Here is a 25,788-nt window from a genome sequence, read left to right on the forward strand (position 1 = left end):
TCTCAGTTGTCACCTCCATCAGAGGACAAAGATCAACCCATGGCGAAGATATAAATACATGCTGTCTAAGCAAACCTTTTTGGGGTGCTATCGCAGAGACCATCCAAATCATCATCTTCTGGTTAGGTATCCACCGCGCAGAAGCCTCAAGGTGGATCTAAATGATCTAGAGCGAGAAGTTCAGCGCGATAACAGAATATCTCTTAATCAAGTGGCATATGGGGATGGTCTGGACAATATTCACGCGGACACGGCAGCAGATGCGGTGAGTAGCTACCGTGTTAATGTGGTCCATGGAGAACGACCGCCTCGCATCACACCTGAAGAAAATTATCTACCCCGACAAACCAAAGTAGTTTTGGCTCAATTAGGATTCAGCAGGTGCAACAGCATCAACTGGATGCAGGATGTGTGTCCAGTGTGTGACCTGGGAGCACACGACCAACGTCACCAGTTTAACTGCCCAGCCAGACCCACTTGATTCAGAACCAGATCCCCCTGGACGCGCACCACCTTAGTCGCGGGGTTTCTGGATCTGGATATTCAACAAAAACAAGCAGAAATATAGAACACAACACACTGCTACAACAACAACAACCAGATATTACTACAATCACAACATTCACTTTTGGCGACGTAACTCCGTTATTCAACCGTCAATTTATTGAGCATCAAGAGGACGACAAGGCAAGGAGGATCCATTTGTCGTAGTCGTGGCCCCCGACAGTAAACGGTTTGAATGCCATTTTCATTGCCTATAAATCCATTTATAAAATTATGAGACCGGCTTCAAATGACAGCTTAGGAAGTCTAGTTTCTTATATATATACCGAAATATTCCAAAACTTTAAAAAATGTCCCGAAAACGCAAAAAGACTCTTCTGCGTGAACCAATGTGTGAAAATGAAAAATAGGAAGATGATGAGACCTACCCCACGCGGCAGCTTAGGAAGCGAATTTTTGGCAAAAACTTGAAAAAATTACACAAAACATCGATAAATCAATTTTGCGTAAATCACTGTGTGAAAATGGACAACGGCCTCATATGACAGCTTAGGAAGCCCAGTTTCTTATAGATAATTATAGGTTAGGTTTGGTTGAAAAGGAGGGTGCGGATATTAATCAGCCCAATTCCACTATGTACATACACTTAGGCCAGTAATCGGCTTGTTGTACGCTCTAAATACTAAAATGTAAGCTCGAGAAAAAAAATTCAAGTTCCGTGTTACTTAAAAAATCTTTTATTGTTTTCCATGCCACGTCCCTAAATTGGTTCATTTCTGGTATTGTGACATAGGAAATGCTCCAACGCCTCTTCATCTTCCACACTTGCTATCACTTGCCGCACCGATTTTGCATAAGTGAGCTCGCAGTCCTATGTCCTGTTATGATACCGAGATCTATACTGACCTCCTGCTTATTTTCTTTAAGTAATAGCCTCGTGGATTTTGCCCCATAGGATTTTTTCATCCTACTGATAGTTTCGCTGTTCCACAGTGTTAAATGCGTAGCCCACGCCCTTAACTCGGACTGCGTCGACCCGAAAGGCTTCGGATAAACCAAGTTTATTGACGGCAGTCATGTGGCCTTCACCGCCAAATCGTCTGCATTTTCATTCCCGCTTACGCTAAGGCCCAGCTCCCAAAAGATGCGGATCGTGCCATCCTAGTTGTTATTGTCCTGATGGTAAGCTTACTGTCCGTAAATGGTCAAGCAGTATAAAAAAGATCTCAGTCCCTGGGTTCTCAATGTAGACCGCCAGGCCAGGGCTGTTATGATGTGCTCCTATCTTCTATCCATTCTCTTATCGCCTTTAGTCTCATAACCGCAATTGCTGCCTCACACCTTATCTGTATGTCTTAGGTCGGATAAATAGAATAGTATTCAGTGCCCTAGGGGTCGTGGTCCTCATCGCTCCCCCTACGCCATGACAACATTTTCTCTGAACCTGTTGTATGGTACTTATGTTGCACTTTCCCCCGTAATAGGTTATTTCTGGTAGTCACACATAAGAGTGGCGATAAAATGGCCCCTGTAATGTGCCCAATTTCTCCCTTATATTTACGTCATGGGACACGCAATTTATCCACCTGTTCCTTAGCATATAGTTAATCCAGACTCTAAGGACCCGTTCCACCCGGTACTGGTCTTATGTAGGTCTTTTGTGTCGCATAACTTGCCTTGCAGGGCTTGGGTTTAAATACAACCCTTTGCATCCTGCTAAGCTTTCGGAGTATATGCAAGTCTTAGGCACGCTGTGAAAATATAGGCCAGATGGGGCGCCAGATTGTTCGCCTCCTTCTTTGGTCACGCCGGAAATATTCCATCAGATCAGGGTTACTTAACTGGTTTTTGAAACTCCTCATGTTTTTCTTTACCATAAATTCTGTAATGATAAGCCTTCGATCAATCTCGTTATTTCAAGATTCCGGTGTTTCCGTTAGTGCCGTCGCATCATGTGGATAATGCTATAAGGTCTGCGGAACTCTTTCCCATTATTGCGAATCTCCTCTTAACTTAATTATGGGAGAGCGTAAATTTGTAGTTTAGCTGTAAAAATGCCATTGTGCATCAGGACTCAAATTTTTTTTTAAAACTTTCTTATGCGAGTATTACCATTTACATTGGCAACATTATTTAGTAAAAAATGTCGCGAAGTCTCTTTCAAGTGTCTTAATTGTATGAGAACAAGTGATATGGGAGCTGTACCTTAATCTAAACATATTTTTCAGCAATTCCGATTGGCTTCGTCTCTAGCCCAAAAAAAACACCTGTGTTAGATTTCAAATTATTCAAATCAATATCACTATACAAATCTCATGTGTAATTTATTAATTTCCCAAGGCGCACACGACACACCTATCCTGCCCATTTTCCCATACCTTTCAGTTTATTTGTTACTTTATCAAGGGTAAGTAAACAAAAAGTGGACTAGATAATACTTACCCAAAGGTATTATACAAGTGAAATCTAATGTTAACTGCATTTTTATTAGAAGTTTCTCTTCTTTTTTGATACAACCACAAATTTTAAGAGTACATCGAGGTGGTATTATACCTTTGCAATGAGTCGTTTACTTGCATTGATGGTGGTTACTTATTGAGGGTATTTTTAGGATATGAAATACAAAAAATCGATCATATTTCCGTCGCCACGAAAATGAAAGGAAGCACGTCAGACGTCGCCAAACAGTCGCTGGTGACCAGTTGATGCTGTGACGTAGTAGCTGCTTCATACACACACACGTTAGCACAAGAAGGAAACAAAATGTCTGGACATAACTTTGATCACTTATTAGGTTATCAGCAAACACCTGACCAAATAAATTCATGGATTGCCATACATTTAAGTCCTAGTTATGGACAACGGAATATAATTTCGATTGTTTGTACAGTTATTAAAAATGTACTTAATAATGCTTGCATATCGGACGGTCCATAGAGCAAAACGGATAACTAAATCGAAACCACTTGTTTGTGGAAAAGCCTTCATCAAAGAAATAAGCCGAGATAAACACAATGCGTTATACTATTACACGAGCCTTGTTATTTTGTTAAATATTTATGAAAAATCTGCGTGAAGTTAGCGACGTAGCTAACTTTCGACAGGATAAAAATTTCTAAAATCACAGGGTGACACAAAGAAATAAAAAAAATCAAAAGTACGAAAATTATCAACCGTTTTTGGCTTTCAGTCGCCAAAAAAATAAGCTGTGAGTTATCTACCTTTAGCCTGGTGGTCAGGAGAACAATACCTTTATTTTGATTTATCGCACTTACCCCAGAACAAATCTTCCTGATTTTTGTATTGCAACTGGAAGGCAGGACACAGAATTCAGTCTGGAGGCCATAAATGGACTTCGTTGAAAGCTTATATCAAATCAAAAAGGAGGTCAGTATTTTTAGTTTGGTGTATCGCCAATCCCAGAACCCTCCTGATTTTTATATTGAAACTAGAGGGCAGGGCACTAAATACAGCCTGGAAGCCATACATGGACATCGATCAAAAAGGGGACCAATACCAAGTTCCTGCTTGGAAACTGGAGGGCAGTACAAATGCATTGTTGCCGAAAGGAAGGATTGTTCTACGAATAACAAATTTGGAGTATGTGAAGAGGTACCGATCTCCCTTTAATTTGGTTCACACTTTTTCGTTAATAAATTCCATTTATGGCTTCCAGAGTAAATTAAGTATCCTGTCCTCCAATTTCTAAACAGAAATCTGTAAGGATTGTTCTAAGAAAAACGGTTCTAGGATATGTGTCGTTCACCAAAATAAAAGAAGTGATCTCCCCTTTAATTATGTATATGCGCTTTTTTTAAACGATGCCTATGTATGGCTTCCAGACTGGATTAAGTGTCCTGCCCACAAGTTTCTAAACAGAAATCTGGAAAGTTTTATGGTTTCCAGACTGTATTTATTGTCTCTCCCTCCAGTTTCTAAACAAAAATGTGAAGGATTGTTCAACAAAAGCAGTGACACTCAAATTAAAGGCATTGATCTCCCATTAAATTTGGTATACGCACTTTTTGAACTATGCCCATTTATGGCTTCCAGACTAGATTTAGTGTCCTGCCCTCTAGTCCTAAATAGGAATCTGGAAACTTTTTCAAGAAAAACCTAATTTCAGCCAAGTGTGATACGTCAAATTGAAGTTAATGACCTCCTCTTCGAAGTGGCATTCTCACTTTTTTGAACGAAGTCCATTCCTGGCCTCCAGGCTGCAAATAGTGTGAAAAAAGTCCATATATCGAACGACTAGGGGATAAAAAATCAAAAGAATAATCGATAATGAATTGACGTCCTTAACTCTAACATAGGCAAATTTATACAAGGTAAAGTCGTTAGCTCAGTTGATCGAATATTCCAATTTCAGACTTTTATCCAAATCCCATTGGAACGTCAAATGCTTTATTTGGATTTTAAATGTATTTCACATTTTTTATCGTTTTAATGTGTTGATTATTTTTATCTCGACCTTATTTATTCAATATTGTTGTTTTAATTCAAGCTCGAGGTATTTCTAGTTTTTCTCCTTTTTTATTATTTATGCATCGGTATTTCACATTTCAATGAAATGCATTTTCAAGTTATGATCTACAACAAATTAAATTTATTTTAAACTATTGACATCACTGTTACTATTTAATTTACATATTTAAATAAGAAACAAAACACAAACCAAAACGTTATAGGAATTTGTTCACTCGTTGTACCTGTGACGGCTGCATCTTGTTGCCAATATCCCAATATTTTTTATATTTTATTAGGGACATTTTTTAGCTGCTTCGGTTTTTACTTATTTTTTTTATTTTAATGTTTGGCCTGCCAATTTCGCATTTGACAGATGAACAGAGATGGGAACACATGATGCTAAGACAGAGTTGGATCTCAACGGCCAGGGTCTGGCAAACTATCACTTTTCAGAGAGGGGATGTCATTAATAGGACGAGAGAGCCAGAGTTAACGCGTGTTTTCCAATGAAAAATTTCCATTTTTTTCTTAGATTGACAACTGATTTGAGAGAATGATTGATTGAGTTCATCCTTTTTCCTTTTGAACTTGTGTGCTGACTACATCATTAAAAAAATTGGCTCCGGCAGTGAAATAGTTTTTATTTAGTGGTGGCAATAAATTTCTTTTTTTTCTTGATTTTTTTTATGGAATTAGAAGGAATCCCATACCTGCACCATCTTCATTTCTGGCCACAAACGTGCTCACGCTTGTACAGTACTTCTGACCTGAGGGTGCACCCCAAGTCACAAACGTTCCACATTGAAGCCCCCATAAATTCATAAGACAGAGTTGGCAACAGCACAGTAAGATTCACGTAGTATTCATACACCTAATTGTGTTTGTCTTTGGCTTGTCGATTATATCATTATCAAGAAAAACTAAAAAAAAAAATCCAAAAAAATTACCATTCTTCGACCAAATTTGGATTCTAAACAAAAAAAAAAAAAAAGGAAAAAGATAATAATAATTATTAATATTCAAAGAAATGAAAGAACATACAGAAATATAACGATAACGAAAGTTATAAAAAGACAGATTTATTTTTAGGAACTATTAAAAAAAAATATCATGAGAAAGTAAAACAACTAAAAACAGAAACACATAAACTTATGTACATATACCTATAAAATCTATAATCTATAAAAAAAAAAAAAATCACATATATCTTCTTTAGAAAGATGTTTTTTTTTTATTTGTTTCCTACTCCACTTCTTTCTAAAGGAAATATATGAAAATTATATATTATATATATTATATTATATTATATTTTCTTTTAAGTGGTTAGACAAAAAAAAAAAAAAACATACAAAAATACAAAGCAGAATATTTAATAATACATATATACATATATATATTAGAATAGGAAAGAAAGAAAATCAAATTAAAAATATGTTAATATATGTCATCGAACAAAGCTATTATAAGACAGAAACCAACTGATTTTTTTTATAATTTAAAAATTAAGCAATAATGAATTTCAATTAGATCTATATAAATATATTAATTTGTTTTATAATAAAAATTAAAAATTTGTAATGTAATCAATTATAACAATATGTGTTGATAATATACGGAAAGGCTGAGAATGTAGTGGAAATGTAAAAGTGGGTTAAAGCTCGATAAGGGGTATTTTCATTACAATGAAAAGCATAGAAAATACCATGGATGACTGAAAAGTCATAAGGGGTGGGTCGCCTTTGAAGACACAACACCAAAGTCTTTTATGATACGAGAAATTTGGAAACGAATTCGAATAATGGGTGACAAGGGTACACATAGAGAAACGAAAGAGCTGATAACTTTGATTTCCGTTTCCTTTTTGTTCAAACTTGCCATTTCCTAGTAACATAATATCTTCCGGTTTATAAATATATCTTGGTACGAACTAAATTTAAATGTGAAGCCTCAGCGGAAAAAGAACCTCCCCATCCGGCGAGCTAAGCCGCAGCCAAGACCGTCGTACCGTTCCCGCTCAACCAAATTAAAGAGGTTGTCACATTTTGGCGCCCAACATTCGAGCCTTTAAAATTCTATATCCCATAGCCAAAGCCTTAATAGGAGAATTCGACTTGGATCGGTGTCCCAGAAGGTATCATTTAGTACCATGCTGTGTAGCAACGATTCAAGATCTTATCGAATATTGGGCCATTTATCAAAATTGATTGTTTTGTTGTCGTATCAAAAATCATAAATTGATAACGCTATATAGCAGTATATTTATTAGTTTTTGTGTCGATTTTTAAATACAATTTGAATTTGGTAAAGATAATCCAAGAAAAAGAGAAATAGTCCATTTTTGTATAAACTCGAAGATATCAGCTTTTATATTTTTTTTATATAAACCCATCACAAAATCACATAAATAAAAACACTCAATAATTCGAAGGAATTTTCGTCTTGTTTTATTGTTTAAAACAGCAAAAGTTAAAATTCCATTACAATTTTATGGTCATATATATTAAATTCCTAAATTATTGTTTAGAAAAACTTAATTTTTATGAATTAGTATAAATTTGCTCCAAATTTCTCTGTACCCATCTTTGACAGCCCACTACTAATATCAGCCACATAATAACCTGAAAAGACAAATAAGACAGCATTTAATAAGTACAATTGTGCTATTAAAATTCTAAAAATATTTGTAAAATTGCATATACTAATACATGCCAATATAACTAACCTATACCTACTAACAGAATATGTGTTGTATCATAATCCGAATTTAAGAGAAAAACAAACAATAATACATATTGCAAATTGATATCCATTTAAAAAAAAAAAAAAAAACACTCGTGATATAGTTTTACAAGCTAATAATAGACATATTTGTTTATCGAACAATCAAACGTTCGATACATACATCGGAATACAAAGTTTTTGGCTTAGTGTTTCTACCCCTCATACAGGAAGAACCGTTCAAAGAGGGAAGGGCGTTAGCTAATTAATTTTCCTATATGTTGAGACGTTTGGCACTTCACCGTCCTTTTAAGTAGATTGCTGCCAGGTTTGATTTAGAGGACATGCCTAACAGTAAGGCACCTTCTAGAGTCTCGAGTCGGATTGCAGCTAGGAACAATCTTTTTGGTCAGGTAGATAGTAACGGCACACAGGACGTTCCGACAGACCATAATTTGACAGGCTACACCCCAAATTCTAGCTCATCTAGATCTGGCCTGGACAGGACAGTGGTGTCACAGAACCGTATAGTTCCATTAATGTCATTGTCGTTTCCTTGGGAGCTTGGCCCACGAACTACATCGTCACCAGGGACACCGAGTACCATACCTACTCCTGAATATAGTAGTATCACTGCACAGGAGATAAGGAGGGAGTTTGCGAGGATGTCGAGACAAGATCAAAGATTACCGACAGTAGAGGAGAACGTAAACCCTGATGTTAGAGCTAACATAGGTGGTATGAGTTTACGGGATTACGTAGATGCGTCTGTAGGGGCCGCTCAGGCTAGCATGATGAGATCGATAGAACAGAACTTAGCCGTAATGATTCCACAGGCTATTCGGAATTCATTAGACTCTCATGTTAATAGCACATTGAACAATGACCACAATAGGAACGGTCACGAGGGACAATACCATTCACAACCGCGATTCAATGCACAGTCATACCAACAAGACGCGAGTTTTCATGGACAACGATCAAGACAACAGCAGGATGCAGGACTACCTAACCAGCAACAACCTAACCCTGATTTTTACCGTGGTGGGCACACACAATATGTGAATCAGAATTTGTCATTGGGTTATAAACCTATGACCCCTTTACAGTTACAGAAGTGGGGGTTGAGATTCGACGGCACATCGAAGAATGTCAGTGTGGAGGATTTTGTATTTAGAGCGGAATCGCTTAGGATAGATTATAATTGTCCGTGGGACATTTTTGTTAAGGGATTTCACCACTTTTTGACAGGACGTGCTTATGACTGGATATGGGAGTTTCGTCAGCAGAACCCTTATTGTCAGTGGGATCATCTGAAATACCATTTAATCAAGAAGTTTAGGAATTTCGAGAGCGACTTCGAAATTCAACGCAGGATGATGGAGCGAAGGCAATTGCCATCAGAAACGGCTGACTCATTTATTACTGAAGTGGTTAAGTTGAGGAATCAGATGCGTGTGCAGATCCACGAGTATGAGATAGTTAGGATAATTAAGGACAATCTTAAAGACGGTTTGATGCAGTTAGTTTATCCTAAGGATATCGAGACCATTGAGGAACTTTTAGAAGAGTGCAAAAGGGCAGAGAGAAATATAGCGAAACGTGCACCATTCCGGCAACAGCAACAGAACTTTAGACGTGTACACGAACTGGACTACTACGAAACGGAACAGGAACATTATCACCAGGAGGTGGAGGCACTACAACAAACACCAACTACTACTAAGCAATTGACTTGTTGGAATTGCAAAATGCTAGGCCATTCGTTTATAGATTGCCCTACCGAACAGAGGAATATTTTTTGTTTCAAATGTGGGTTCGATGGTGTTACATCGCCCAAATGCCCTAAATGCTTGGGAAACTCCACAAGGAACATGCAAAGGACTGGGCTGACATGTTCGAAACAAAGCCAGACCCAGTAGTTGTGCCATTTCAGCCAACAAATCTACCTGCGAATTCATCCAACAACATAATTAAGCCGACACAAGATACGGCAGCAAGAGGATTGAAAGTACTCATTCCATATGAACAGCGTTTGCACATTTACAATCAGAAACGAGACCAAATTTTCAAAGATTTTTTACCTGTTAGCAAGAGAGTTTCGAAGGCAAGGACAGCTCATGCTAGACGAAAAAAGGAAAGAAGGGAGATAGCATCTACATGCATAGGCACAGAAGGAGACGTGAGACCATACCTGGATGTTAAATTGAATGGTGTTGAGTTTAGAGGCCTAATGGATAGTGGTGCTTCAATAAGTTGTCTGGGCAAGAACTGTTTGGAGAGTCTAAAGAAGATGAATGTTTCAATACTCAATTTCAAATCATTTATACTGACAGCAAATGGACAAGATGAGCAGATTATTGGGAAGGTTAAACTCACTGTTGAGTGTGGAGATATTCGCCAAGAGGTTTTGTTCTATTTGGTACCTAATTTGAAACAATCCCTGATTCTAGGTTATGATATTTGGGGTAAATTAGGAATTCGGATTCAGAGAGAGAATAAATTCATCAATGAAATTGACTATCCTACAGAGACTAAGACACATCAATTGGATATTGGACAAACCATGCGTTTGGAGAACGCAAAATTATCATTTAGGTGTTATACTACATTCGGTTTAGGAAAGACGCGGCTAGAGACACACAGAATTGATGTGGGCAATGCTGCACCGAAGAAGATGCGCTACTTTCCAGTTAGTCCAGCCGTACAAAGGCTGATGTATGAGGAGCTTGACAGGATGATAGAACTCGATGTGATAGAGGAGGCACAGAATTCCGAGTGGAATAATCGCGTGACATTGGTTATGAAGCCTGGCAAGAACCGGCTATGCCTAGACGCTAGGGAATTGAACAAGGTCACACGAAAAGATGCGTATCCCTTGCCCAACATTGATGGGTTATTGTCGAGATTGGGTGATACACACTATATTTCGGCTATTGATCTCAAGGACGCATTTTGGCAAATTCCTCTGGAGGAATCAAGTCGACCGTTGACTGCATTCACAGTCCAGGGAAGGCCACATTATCAATTCAAGGTAATGCCTTTCGGACTGTGCAATGCAGCTCAACGAATGTGTCGATTGATGGACAAGGTGATTCCTTCAGAGTTGAAAGACCGAGTGTTTGTGTACCTTGATGATCTTTTAGTGGTATCACCAAATTTTGACGTTCACCTAGAGATGCTGGCTATTGTGGGAAACAGACTGACGGCTGCTGGCCTGACTATCAATATGGAAAAGTCCAAGTTCTGTTACAGGGAACTAAGATACCTAGGATACATCGTGGGAGCTGGAAAAATGAAACCTGATCCTGGCAAGATAGAGGCAATAATGGGCATTAAGCCACCAAGAACCCAAAAGGACGTGAGAAAGTTCCTTGGAACAGTTGGATGGTACCGCAGGTTCATCCCTGACTTTTCGACTCTGACAGCACCGATTACTGATACACTAAAGAAATCATCTAAATTTGTTTTGACTCCGAATGCTTTGAAATCTTTCGAAGAACTAAAATTACGTCTAGTCTCTAGCCCTGTTCTAACTAGTCCAGATTTCGGAAGGCCATTTTATGTGCAATGTGATGCTTCAGATGTTGGTATTGGTGCCGTGCTCTTCCAGAAAGATAATGAAGAAGGTGAGCACCCGATCGAGTACTTCTCGAAGAAGCTTAACACCGCACAAAAGAATTACTCGACAACGGAAAAAGAATGTCTTGCCGTAATACTAGCCATTGAACGATTCAGGCAATACATAGAGCTAATGGAATTCACAGTGATCACTGACCATTCCAGCTTGCAATGGCTGATGAGACAACATGACTTAAATGGTCGACTCGCCAGGTGGAGTTTGAAACTCCAGGGGTACCGATTTACGATTGAACATCGTAAAGGTTCTATGAATATAGTCCCTGATATGTTGTCCAGGTTGGATATGGAAGAAATAGCACATGATCAGACTGGCATTCTCAATTTTGATTCAGAGGAATTTAAGAATCAACAGTATTTAGCTCTTATCGACACAATTGAACAAAACGGCGACAGACTACCAGATTTGAAGGTCAAAGAGGGCATTGTGTATAAAAGGGTGAAATTTAACCGCAACGATGTAGAAAATGAAGATGATTGCTGGAAGATATGGCTACCTGAGGGATTGACTGCAGAGATTATTAGAAAAGCCCATGAACATAATACATTCCACGGCGGCATTGCAAAGACTTTGCACAATATACGAGAGTTTTTCTATTGGCCCTCTATGACAACACAAATTAGAGATTTTGTCCGAAATTGCGATGTATGAAAAGAAACAAAACCGCCTAAACAAATTCTCAGACCACCCATGGGGAATGAATTTATAACACAAAGGCCCTTTCAACGCATATATATCGATTTTCTAGGCCCGTATCCGAGGACAAAATCTGGCAAAACTTATATTTTTATCGTTTTAGACCACAAGACCAAATTTGTTTTATTAAAGGCCATGCAAAAGGCGACAACGAAACTGGTGAATGCGTTTCTCATTGATGAGGTTTTCCATAAGTTCGGAGTACCTGAGGTGATTCACTCCGATAATGGTAAGCAGTTTACCTCTGAGTCATTCAAAGACCTTTTGCAAATGTTTGGCATAAGACACGTGCGCACAGCCATACATGCACCACAGGCCAACGCTAGCGAAAGGGTCAACCAGACAATACTGAGCAGCATACGGAGCTACCTGGATGACGACCAATCCAAATGGGATGAGAAACTTTCCAAAATTGAATGTACGTTGAGGTCAACCATACATGCGTCTTTGGGAATATCCCCGTACTTTGCTCTAACTGGCTACAACATGGTAACACATGCGGATGCATACGAAATTCTTAGAAAACTGAACTCATTGGAAGATGGCGATATGTTCATTCTACCTAAGACTAACCAGATGCAAATCCTACACAAGAGGCTAAAGGAAAAGATGCATGACGCTTATGAAAGGAATGTAAAGTCGTATAATAGGAGAAGTCGAGAGATAGTATTTAAACCAGGACAAGAGGTGTTCCGAAAAAGTTTTAGGCAAAGCAACTTTACCAAAGGTATAAACGCGAAATTATGCAGACAATGGCTTAAATGTCGCATTAGGGCGAGGGTTGGTAACAGCCAATATGAAATTGAGGACTTAAAAGGAAATCGCATTGGTGTTATGCACGCGCAACATTTACGACAGTAGAGTGCAAGACTACCTGTCCACTAGGGTCTATGTACGTAATTCTAATCGGACTTATTTTAATAAGGTCTCACCAAGATTTTAGTATTTTCACCACAGGACGTACGAGGAGTTAGAGTTGTCATTCATTGTGATTATTCCATTGTTGTAGAGATTTTTTTTTGCCAGTAACCGTTGCGATTGAAGGACCTAGAAAGAGGAAAAGGGACTTTAGTATGAAGTTTAAATAATTTACCTGTAAAGAGAAAAAAGACATTAGTATATTAATTTTATAATGATATTTCATGAGACTTATCTTAAATTTCCATGTAGATCCTCCTGACCTTATTGTTCATATCCATTTCATTAGTTAGCATCCTACTTGACTTCCAGGACTCACACAACCCATCCATATCAGTTGTTGTCGTTGCCACTTTGGGCTAAATAAGTATATGACATATTTGAATCCTTTTTCCACAGAGCATTATTTTGGACAGCAGGCTACCGGTCATAAACAATTTTTTTGCTGATTTTATGGTGCTGTTTGTACGCGTTGATGGACACATGTAGATATTTTTCCAATTGGTTAGAGTTTCCTCCTTTATGATTTTTGTATTCCCTTGCCATCAATGTTGAACACAATTGGTACCAATAACGTGAATACGACTTGGGTGATGATTCGTTTTGCCGGCTTATGTTGTCAAAATTGCATTTGTGCCACCTTAATTCTTATACCAGTTGTGTGAGACATTTGCCACCGCTCATAATGGACACGGTTTGTTTGGTGCCACACATTATTTCCTTTTGCTTCTTGCGGACACAAATGTCATTGGTCCCTTTTGTTGTCGATTCCAGGTATTTGTTTGTGTCTGTCCGGACAATTATAATGAGGCAGAATTTGCATACAGGAGCATCACTGAAGGAGATTATAAAAATTTGAGCATCTTTTCATAGAAATTATAAAGTTTTACCTGTTTTACATTTTGCTTAACATGCCCACTTCGTGTGTGGAAAAATGCTTCGCGTACTTTATTCAGTTTTAATGACACACAGCAGGCGATTGTTTTATGATGACCGCTTTCAATTTTTCCATACTCATACAAATTGCATCCTGAAAGAATTTAGGACAAATCATTTTCTTGAAATGTTTTTTAATTGTTTTCAATACCTGATGTGTTTTCGTTTGTTTGTCAACAAGCAATAAAGGCGGCACACACACACACCTCCATGGAAAAAGAAACTCGGCCATAGATTTGTTGATTTATTTCTTTTTGGTGTACTGTATTATTGTTTTTCCCAACTCTTTTCAGACGCAGGCTTCATGAAAAGAGCTGGCTTTGTGACGGCTGCATCTTGTTGCCAATATCCCAATATTTTTTATATTTTATTAGGGACATTTTTTAGCTGCTTCGGTTTTTACTTATTTTTTTTATTTTAATGTTTGGCCTGCCAATTTCGCATTTGACAGATGAACAGAGATGGGAACACATGATGCTAAGACAGAGTTGGATCTCAACGGCCAGGGTCTGGCAAACTATCACTTTTCAGAGAGGGGATGTCATTAATAGGACGAGAGAGCCAGAGTTAACGCGTGTTTTCCAATGAAAAATTTCCATTTTTTTCTTAGATTGACAACTGATTTGAGAGAATGATTGATTGAGTTCATCCTTTTTCCTTTTGAACTTGTGTGCTGACTACATCATTAAAAAAATTGGCTCCGGCAGTGAAATAGTTTTTATTTAGTGGTGGCAATAAATTTCTTTTTTTTCTTGATTTTTTTTATGGAATTAGAAGGAATCCCATACCTGCACCATCTTCATTTCTGGCCACAAACGTGCTCACGCTTGTACAGTACTTCTGACCTGAGGGTGCACCCCAAGTCACAAACGTTCCACATTGAAGCCCCCATAAATTCATAAGACAGAGTTGGCAACAGCACAGTAAGATTCACGTAGTATTCATACACCTAATTGTGTTTGTCTTTGGCTTGTCGATTATATCATTATCAAGAAAAACTAAAAAAAAAAAATCCAAAAAAATTACCATTCTTCGACCAAATTTGGATTCTAAACAAAAAAAAAAAAAAGGAAAAAGATAATAATAATTATTAATATTCAAAGAAATGAAAGAACATACAGAAATATAACGATAACGAAAGTTATAAAAAGACAGATTTATTTTTAGGAACTATTAAAAAAAAATATCATGAGAAAGTAAAACAACTAAAAACAGAAACACATAAACTTATGTACATATACCTATAAAATCTATAATCTATAAAAAAAAAAAAAATCACATATATCTTCTTTAGAAAGATGTTTTTTTTTTATTTGTTTCCTACTCCACTTCTTTCTAAAGGAAATATATGAAAATTATATATTATATATATTATATTATATTATATTTTCTTTTAAGTGGTTAGACAAAAAAAAAAAAAAAACATACAAAAATACAAAGCAGAATATTTAATAATACATATATACATATATATATTAGAATAGGAAAGAAAGAAAATCAAATTAAAAATATGTTAATATATGTCATCGAACAAAGCTATTATAAGACAGAAACCAACTGATTTTTTTTATAATTTAAAAATTAAGCAATAATGAATTTCAATTAGATCTATATAAATATATTAATTTGTTTTATAATAAAAATTAAAAATTTGTAATGTAATCAATTATAACAATATGTGTTGATAATATACGGAAAGGCTGAGAATGTAGTGGAAATGTAAAAGTGGGTTAAAGCTCGATAAGGGGTATTTTCATTACAATGAAAAGCATAGAAAATACCATGGATGACTGAAAAGTCATAAGGGGTGGGTCGCCTTTGAAGACACAACACCAAAGTCTTTTATGATACGAGAAATTTGGAAACGAATTCGAATAATGGGTGACAAGGGTACACATAGAGAAACGAAAGAGCTGATAACTTTGATTTCCGTTTCCTTTTTGTTCAAACTTGCCATTTCCTAGTAACATAATATCTTCCGGTTTATAAATATATCTTGGTACGAACTAAATTTAAATGTGAAGCCTCAGCGGAAAAAGAACCTCCCCATCCGGCGAGCTAAGCCGCAGCCAAGACCGTCGTACCGTTCCCGCTCAACCAAATTAAAGAGGTTGTCACATACCAACAGTCTATAGTTGCAAAATATGGGCAGTTCATTGGCTGAAAAATATTTTAATTCAAGTTTTCAGTCTTTATAAACATCCCTTATGTGATGTACTTTGATGTCAATATGCTTACTTTTTGAATTATACAGGATTTCTGACAAGCTGTTGGGACCCAATATTTTCTTTATATAACTGCTGAGGATAATGCCATATATTCTGCATCAGTGAAACGATTTGCTGTTTCTACATAACAGTACCTCCGACCAATACAAAGACAAAACGTGTGAAAGACTTCCTGTCATCATGTGAACGACTTGATTCAGCGAATCCGTGCAATGGTTTACCACTACGCGTGTATTGCGGGCTTATATCGGAAGTTGTATTTAAATACAGCGGTCAAAAAAAGTATTCATCATTAGCAAAATTGATAATAAATTCACTTATTTTGGGTAATTGAAGAAAATTTAAAGTAAACAAATAATGCAGTTTTATGCAATAGTTTATTTTTCGTAATATGTTTTAAAATAAATTCAAAAAATAAATTTAATTAGCGCAAAAAATGCAATTTTATATAATAACACCAAAAACAGAACAAAAAAAGTATTCATCATTGATGTGCTATCATCAAAGTCAAATTCAAATATTATTTGGGAATCCCCCTTTTCTGTTTTATTTAGTAAAGGAGGCTTTGCCCTTGACAGCAAATATTTAATTTTATTGAAAATATAGTTTTTGTCAAAATGGGTCGTAAGCAAAACGAGGTTTCTGATGAGGTAAAAGTTTTGATAATAAAACACCACAGGAATGGTTTAACTCAAAAAACTATCAGTGAAATATTAAATAGACCACGATCTACTATACAATCCATCATCAGAAAGTGGACAGAAACGAAAACTGTTGACAATAAACCAAGATCTGGTCGACCAAAAGCACTTTCAGTTGGAGATGTGCGTTGGCTAGTGCGGCAAGTTCAGAAAACTCCGAAGACAAATGCGACCATTCTTCGTAAAAACACTATGGAATATTTAGGGAAGGAAGTTACTACACAAACAATTCGAAATACACTCAAAAGGCATAGTTACAGAGGAAGAACTGCACGTAAGAAGCCCTTTATAAATAAAATAAACCGAGTGAAAAGGCTAAACTTCGCAAAAATGTATGTAAAACAGCCCGAATCATTTTGGAAAACAGTCATTTTTGCAGACGAGAGCAAGTTTAATCTTTTTGGGTGCGATGGAAAGGTCATAGTGTACAGAAAACCAAATACAGAGCTTGAAGAACGAAACACAGTTGCTACTGTAAAACATGGTGGAGGTGGTTTAATGGTTTGGGGGTGTATGGCGGCTTCAGGAGCGGGAAATCTTGAAATTATTAATGGAGTAATGGATCATAAGTATTACATTGACATTTTAAAGAGGAATTTAAAAGATAGTGCTGTAAAACTTGGGCTTGGTAATAACTTTCAATATTATCAAGATAATGACCCCAAACATTCTGCTTTAAATACCAAGATGTGGATGCTGTATAACTGCCCCAAAGTCATTAAAACTCCTCCTCAAAGTCCCGACTTGAACCCAATTGAACATCTTTGGGAACATCTCGAACGCAAATTGAGAACGCCCAATTTTTCGAGCAAGAGTCAAATGCAACAGGTGATAATGGAGGAATGGACTAATATTGACCAAAATATAACCGCTAAATTAGTCCAATCGATGTCAAACCGTTTAAAAGAAGTTATAAGACGCGGTGGTCGAATAACAAAGTATTAATTTTTTTAAATTATGTTATTTATTTTTTTGTTTTTTTGCAATGATGAATACTTTTTTTGTTTACTTTTTTGTGTTCTGCTGTAAAATGGCCCTTTTTGTTCCAATAAATACTATTTTTTTCTTTAAAAACAATGAAATTGTGTACATATATATCACACAAGCACTACTGCATCATTAGTTTAATATGTTTTTATTCCAATTGTCTTTTGTAGACTTATTAAAAAAAAAACATTGAATGATGAATACTTTTTTTGACCGCTGTATCTCATAAAATGGTGACATCAATTCAAATGTTCAATATGTGGATCATTATTGAACTGTGATAATTTGGTAACGACGTGAAGTCGATTCATCATTTTGCCATCACACTTTTATGTTACTTTTGTATGACGTAACCTAAAAATGTGAGCAACTTATTTTTTATGGCTACAAAGTGTTCAAGTTGTGAAAACAATTTAATTTGGGATTACTTTCATTCAACTTACAACAAAAACAGCAGATTTCTTAATGTTTTTGTGAGAAGATATGTCAATGCATTTCTTATGGCGACGAAAATTTCGCCAGAGGTACATAGTGCCCTTCAGGATGCACTTATAAGGTGTGGTCGTGCGAACAGCTGAGTACAATTATTTTACAATATCATTGGCTGTGTGCCGATTGATAGCATAGTTGTAGGGTTTGTAGAAATATGACGTTTAGTGTGGTGAATAATTTTTGAGTAGCTCAGGGGCTAGTAAGGTTTTTGACAGAAGCAAAGCAAATTTTGACGGTTATGAAGCAGAGTTCTATGTAGCTGCTTACACACACATATTTATTTGTTTATTATTTATTAATGATTTTGGTAAATAAAAAATATTGTCACATTTCCATTTGAAAATTGATGATAAATGCTACACTGTTGAAAGAAATTGGCAAACAAAATGTTTTTATTTGAGACATTTGCAACCTCCATATTTGTTAGAAGGCGTCGGCATCAGCAATCATTCGGTTTTTACATGTTAATAAAATCTTGGTACAAGAAAATCATTTATCCAAAGAGACTTTTATCTGTGAACAATACACAAGTATTTAATTGTTCTTATTGCAAGTTTACTAAACAATTGTTTATGTTATTGAATAATTTTCAATAAATTTTGATTATTTGAAATAGCTTGGCTTGTTGTTGCTCAGGGAGAAATGTCAAAAATTAGTATAGTGAGAAAGTTACCGTTTGGCACAGCAAAGTGTAAATTTTTTCTCACCAGTGTAAAAAAGCACCCCCTATGTTATTTTTACATCTCACCATAGGAGATTACTACCGATTGGCACACCCTCATTGTTTTGATTTTGCAATAAATCTAAATGTCAAAAGCTTGTTAACACAGATGTGATTTTTTTAAGATCTTAAAACGATGTTTTATTTGATCTGATATACCACACATAAACAACAAAACAGTTTTATAACGATGAAAATACAACTTTAAAACACATTTGAAAACAACATTTATTTCTAAAACCACTTTGACATTTGCATTTGTCGATCAAGGTAGTTTCGTTGGAGGTAGATTTTTGTTGTTGTACTAATGAACCTACTTCTTAATTGTACCATGAGTACCCTTAAACAAAGATATATTAATTTACAGATAGTGGCAGTTGCCCAACAACAAAATATTGAGTGCACCATCTGTCCGGAGGCCACCGTAGCGCAGAGTTTAGCATGTCCGCCTATGACGCTGAACGCCTGGGTTCGAATCCTGGCGAGACCATCAGAAAAAATTTTCAGCGGTGATTTTCTCCTCCTAATGCTGGCAACATTTGTGAGGTACTATGCGATGTAAAACTTCTCTCCAAAGAGGTGTCGCACTGCGGCACGCCGTTCAAACTCGGCTATAAAAAGGAGACCCCTTGTCATTGAGCTTAAACTTGATTCGGACTGCACTCATTGATAAGTGAGAAGTTTGTCCCTGTTCCTTAGTGGAATGTTGGTTGCCCAAAAAGTAAATGCGGATTTTTCATATAGTCGGCGTTGACAAATTTTTTCACAGCTTGTGACTTTGTAATTGCATTCTTTCTTCTGTCAGTTATCAGCTGTTACTTTTAGCTTGCTTTAGAAAAAAATGTAAAAAAAGTATATTTGATTAAAGTTCATTCTAAGTTTTATTAAAAATGCATTTACTTTCTTTTAAAAAACCCGCAATTACTTTTTGGGCAACCCAATAGTTCGCGCCATTTTTCGTTGTTTGTGTGTTATGGTTCTTAACTATAATACACACACACACACACAACCAAAATTCGTTGACAGATAGTGCACTTCGCGAGAAAAAATTGTACTCAGCTGTTTACGGTAAACTACTTGGTAATTATGACAGGCCTTTAACTATCCTATGATAACCGGCAAGGCGGATTTAAAAAGGAGGTCTCTCTGGAAAAGCTGTTAACAGCCGGCCAGGTTTAACGGTATTAAGATGACAGATTTTTGTTTGCATTCTCTTTATTGTTATGTTCCTCCTCGCATATTCTCTGGTGATTTCTGATTTGAAATATGGTCTCAAAACTGCCAGCCATTTTGACGGTATTAAGAAGAAAATTCTGTGTTTAAATCACAGCAAACCACCCCATTTTTGCACGCTTTCCTTGTTTGTGTTTTTCTTTCTCTCATTTTACCCACACACGTACACAGGCTCAAGTTTCATTTGTTGTGTTGGGAACAATGTCATTTCAGAAATGACATCTTGATGACGAGATCACGGATTGCACTACACTAGGTAGATTTAAGAAAGTAAAGTCGTAAGCCCAACAACAACAAAATCAACAACCTTGTGGGAAAAGGCGTAGAAATTCCCATTCTTCTATTTAACTTCATTGACATTTGAGTTTTTATTTGCATTGCCACGGATAGCAACCAAAAATTAAGAGATATGTGACTGAAAACGTATAAATAATAAATTAAAAATGCGATAAAATGAATTAAATGTTGAAAAACTTTAAAATCTAAACAAACCAATTGACATAAAAATGTATTTGGATATAACTTTGAAATTGGAAAATTTGACCAGCTGGGCTTCCAGGTAGTGGCAGTTGCTCAACAACAAAGTATTGAGCACAACTCAAGGCGGATTTAAAGGTGGTCTCATTTGCACAACTACCACAAATTATGTAATGGCTGGGCATGTCATAATTACCAGGTAGTGTACCTTTACCAGCTGAGTACAATTTTTTCTAGCGAAGTGCACTATCTGTCAACGAGTTTTGGTTGTGTGTGTAGTTATTATGTTACTGATTTTGACAGATAGTCCACTCAATATTTTGTTGTTGGGCAATTACTATTCCAAGTAAATATAAATTCTTTTGTGCAGACTTCACTGCTTCAGGCACTAATTTATCGTACAAATAATCTTCGCATTTGAACCCTTTTTGAGAATAACACTACTTTGCGTACATTTTTGCTACAAATTAGCAGCGCAGCTTTGTGATTTAGGTGGCTCCTTTGATTTTATATCCTAAAGCAGCTGTTTTCATAATTTTCTTCATTCGTTCATTTTTACGTTCATTATTCATTCAATCGTTCATCCGTTTGCAGATTTGTTCATTCGTTCTTCTGGATCTGGATTAAGAAAAAATAACAGGAATAGAAAAACTTAAATTAAAATGCTGCGTGCGTGTTGAAAAGCACAATGAATTGCATTGATTATACATTCCTGTCGACCTAGTACTGGGTTCATAAGTTTTTAAAGTAAATATTTATGTTTACGCGAAAATAAAAAAAATTAGTTCCATGTCTTTTTTTCCAACTAGGACGTGTTGTAACAGTTCTGTGAAAAAAGAAAATACATACATTTACATGGAAAAGTGTTCAGTGGTGATAAAAAATACATACAGAATCAATTAATTTTTGCTTTAACCATATTAAATGGAATTATTAACAAGAACATACCAATTACAATAATACAGCCATGCTTGATTTAAAGGGATTTTAATGGTTTAAAAGCATTTTAATTTTTTTCTTGCTGCAAGTAAGGAAGGCGAAAAGTGGACTTCCTCACAGCTGACGTTTGGTTTGGTATGTACCAAAAACTAATCTGTGATTAGTACTATTATCAGTGCCACCTAGCGTTAAAAGCTGTTAAGAATGCATTTTTATAAATTGGTAATAAATTTCTAATTGGCTCAAGTTTTGTTCTAATAAAAGGAGACAAAGTAAAAAACATAAACAAGTAGTGTATCCACACGAGATCTAAAAAATGTCGCCTATAGATTAATTACATTTTCAAAAGAATGATGATTTTCATGCCGATTTTCATGATTTTCATGATTTCATGATTTTCAAGCCGAGACTAATGTAAAGGATGGAGGGCATACAATAATATACAAATTTGCCCATAAACATTCCAGTAAGGAACAACGGGGATAATTCTTTCATATCAATGAGTGCTGTCCGATCAAAGTTTAAGCACAATGATGAGGGAACTTGTTTTTTTTTACCGGGGTCCGAAAAGTTTTGTACGATTTTCTTTCTTTTATCTTGATCACACAATGGAAAAACTTTGAATAATCCTTTAGGGAAGAGAGGCAAACTTGTCATCTCATATATCAATGTGTGCCGTCCTATTCAAGTGTAGGCCCAATGATCCTCCTTTTTATGGTCGAGTACGCACATTGCACTGTGGGGAATATGACATCAATGGTACGTACCAATCGAAGGAGTATACAATTATCTTCTATATTATTTACGAAATATAGTCCTAGGACATAAATTAGGTTTTCGTAGTAGGTAGGCTTTCGAACTTGCACTTTATTTTGGGTTTTCAACTTAACATGATTAGTAAAGTTTACGTAGGAATTTTTTGGTAAAGGCAAATCATATGACCTTCAAACTTTTATGATGTCAATAGACATCATAAAAGTTGGGCTAATTTTTCAAATTTATTTTGTAGTAGAAATCAAAAAATTACTTATCATAAAAAATAATTTTTTAATAACCTTCAAATTGTATGTTTATTAGAAAACCCTGGAGACATAGGTACATAGATAAAAATTAAAACGAGTTAAGCATCGAAACTTTGTTTTCCTAAATCGGAGGGTCCTCCGCTTTGTTTGTTGAAAAAAGTTTTGCACGTTTTTGCCTCATTCGGATTTCATGAACTTTTTTAAAATAAGTCGGTTCTAAAAAGCAACCGTACCATATAGGTACGGAGATTTCAACACTTTTTGATTGAAAATTTTCAAAACTTATGATTTTTAAAATATGGCATAATGGCACCGATTTATGCAAAATCAATGAAGCCATCAAAGTTATATGCTGAAGACATCTAAAAAAAATTATGTAACTTAGTGTCGCGCTACCCGTACATGGAATCGTTGTTTAATTTTAATTTCTGGGCTTGCAGGCATATCAGGATTCACTGAATCCTGCAGGCATATATATTAGCAATATATCTTTATATGATTCGATTTACTAACATCATATCTAAATATGATTCAATTTACATGAAATGCATCACACATTTTCCTCATTTACTAACAGAGACAACGGAGGACATGCTGAGGCTTTTGATGAAAACTCATTTTCCACAGGATACGAAGGGACTCACGGAGACACCGGAATCTTGGAATAATGACGTTGATCGAAGGTTTATGATTACGGAATTTATGGTGAAGGAATTTTTGAGGATTTAAGTCACCCGGGCCTGATGGCATATTTCCGGCGTTATTACAGAAAGAGGCAGCCCCTTATCTGACAACTATTTTCACAGCGTGCCTAGGACTTGCATATACTCCGAATGCTTGACAGGTGGGGGGAGACTGCCCTGCACGAGGTTGTGCGTTGTGCATAAAATAGAAGAATCTTTCGGTAGAACCCTGGCGGTATGCATTGACATCGAGAGGGCTTTTAACTAAAGAACATGTGGATAAATTGTGTATCCCATGGTATAAATATAATGGAGAAAGTGGCACGCCAAAGGGGGCATTTTATCGCTACTCCTATGGGTGACCACCATAAATGAGGAGGGATTTGAACCCGTCTGCTATGCAGACGATGTTATAGTACTTCTAAGGGGTAACGAGCTATGCAGAAGGGCCGAAAGGGTCTTGCATATGGCATATGACTGGGCTAGACCCAGAGGTCTCAATGTTAACCCAGAGAAGTCTAAAATATGCCTGTTCACGAGGAAGACGAAGGTGGGCCAATTTAACGCACCACGTTTCCTCATTAAGACGATTTCGATATCTGACAAGGTCAAATACTAAGTTGTGATCTTGGACAGGAAACTAAATTGGAAGTGTCACACTCAGGAGCATACTGTAAAGGCTCACATATGTTGGGCACTATGTAGACTGGCCGTAGGCGTGAAATGGGGCCTGAATCTGAGGATAGTCCACTGGCTCTACAGAAGAGTGATTAGACCAATTCTTACTTACGCCTCAGTAGTTTGGTGGACTGCTATGGAGAAAATGTGCAACATAAGGACCATACAACAGATTCAGAGAACATGCTGTCTTGGCATAGGCGGACCGATGAGGACCACGCCTTGTAGAGCACTCGAGACTATTCTAGACATCCGACCAATTGACATACAGATTAAGTGTGAGGTAACCACTGCGGCTATGAGACTTAAGGTGACGGGATAATGGATTAGGCATGGGAGCAGCTCATACCATCGCGGAATAATCGAGGCGACGATAGGAAACCTGGAAGGAAGGAAAGAGTTTTCCGATCGGATACCTGAGATGAACCTTGAAGTCGAGTGTGAGGCACTGCCGCCATCGGCACAGTCTTGGATTGACGGAACCCTAGTATTGCCATCTGGAAGATCATGTTACACGGATTGATCAAAGCTAGAGGACAGAGTGGGCCTGGGGTCTACATTGAGAACACAGGGACTGAGATCTGTTTTAAAATGCCTGACCATAATACGGTCCTGCAGGCCGGGATCCGGGCGATCACGGAATGCGTGAAGTGGTGTGGTGCTAACGCGAGGATAACAACCAGTACGTAAGGTAACGAACAGTCTTGCAGTGTAAGAAGGAGATTAACGCCTTCTCTGAGTATGACAAAATCCGCATTGATTGGGTGCCGGGCCATAACGGAGTGAGGGGGGAATGAAAGGGCAGATGATTTGGCGGTGAAAGCCAGAGGACTGCCGTCAATAAACTTTGTTAACCCGAAGCCTTTCTGGTCGACGCAGTCCGAGTTAAGGGAGTGGGCGACCAATGCGCATGCAACATTATGGAACAGCGAAGCGGTCTGTAGGATGGCGAAAACCCTATGTGGGAATCCAGATCTCGAGAAGACGAGGCTATTGTTGAAAGGAAGTAAGGATGAGGTCAGTATAGCTATTGGTATCATAACATGACACATTGGACAACGAGCTCACTTATATATCGGTGCCGCAAGTGATAGCCTGTGTAGGGCATACGGGGAAGATGATGAGACGTTGGAGCATTTCCTTTGTCATTGCCCGGCTTTTGCGTCTAACAAATACCGGCACTCAGGTGGGGACACAATACCAGACATGAAGCAACTTAGGGGCGTGGTATTGAAAACAATTAACGATTTTGTAAGTAGCAAGGAATTCCTAAATGAAAATTTTCTTTTTAGAGGTTACTTTATAGTTTTTAGAGCGCACAACAAGCCGATTACTGATTAAGAATATATGTACTATACCCAAATCTAAACAGATTTAATTTTTTTAACAATAACAGTTTTTATTGACGTGAAGCTATACAAATTGTAGATATTTGAAACATACAAACAAATAACAAATGCTTACGTGATTGCTATTAAAAATCTAAAACATAGAAAAGTACAATTTAGAAGTACATTTATATAATAGTAACAAAATAAAACAAAAAAATAACTTCAACATTTGTCCTTGTTATGTTATGTGATGTTAACATTGTGTCAATTCCCAATTTATCATGGAGATACTTTAGGCTAGAGATAGGTTTGTAAAGGTTTCTAATAATATATGCATGTTGTTCTTGAGTTGGGATCTGTTTGACACATAGATTTTTTTGTTGTTGTAGAAGTATTTTGTACACTGAAGTTGCA

At 36.8% G+C, this 25,788-nt stretch overlaps 2 protein-coding genes and 1 long non-coding RNA gene across 8 annotated transcripts in view; 2 read left to right on the forward strand and 1 right to left on the reverse strand.

Moving 5' to 3' along the window:
• The window catches only part of LOC106092571 (activin receptor type-2B), a 43,414-nt gene extending 39,806 nt beyond the window's left edge, over nt 1-3,608 (reverse strand). The window contains exons 1-2 of one of the 2 annotated variants that reach the window (XM_059362186.1): nt 3,410-3,608; nt 2,947-3,352 (exon numbers count right to left, since the gene is read on the reverse strand). In XM_059362186.1, the coding sequence (XP_059218169.1) occupies nt 2,947-2,986 (40 nt within the window). In that variant the 5' untranslated portion in view covers nt 2,987-3,352; nt 3,410-3,608. Of the gene's footprint in view, nt 1-2,946 lie in introns of both variants that reach the window. The other variant, XM_059362185.1, reaches the window with a different exon arrangement.
• A 104-nt stretch (nt 3,609-3,712) lies between these two features.
• Nucleotides 3,713-4,299, forward strand: LOC106092759 (uncharacterized). The gene is made up of 3 exons (XR_001222221.2): nt 3,713-3,891; nt 3,957-4,116; nt 4,181-4,299. It is a non-coding gene; the product is annotated as an uncharacterized LOC106092759 (long non-coding RNA).
• Nucleotides 4,300-21,302: 17,003 nt separating this feature from the next.
• The window catches only part of LOC106092763 (plasma membrane calcium-transporting ATPase 1), an 85,454-nt gene continuing 80,968 nt past the window's right edge, over nt 21,303-25,788 (forward strand). Inside the window, exons 1-2 of one of the 5 annotated variants that reach the window (XM_059362179.1) lie at nt 21,303-21,468; nt 21,531-21,795. The gene's annotated coding sequence lies outside the window, so the exon portion shown is untranslated. Of the gene's footprint in view, nt 21,796-25,788 lie in introns of all 5 variants that reach the window. The other 4 variants (XM_059362182.1, XM_059362181.1, XM_059362178.1 and 1 more) reach the window with 4 other exon arrangements.

The sequence above is a fragment of the Stomoxys calcitrans genome, chromosome 2 (assembly GCF_963082655.1).
Source record: "Stomoxys calcitrans chromosome 2, idStoCalc2.1, whole genome shotgun sequence".
Taxonomy (NCBI): domain Eukaryota; kingdom Metazoa; phylum Arthropoda; class Insecta; order Diptera; family Muscidae; genus Stomoxys; species Stomoxys calcitrans.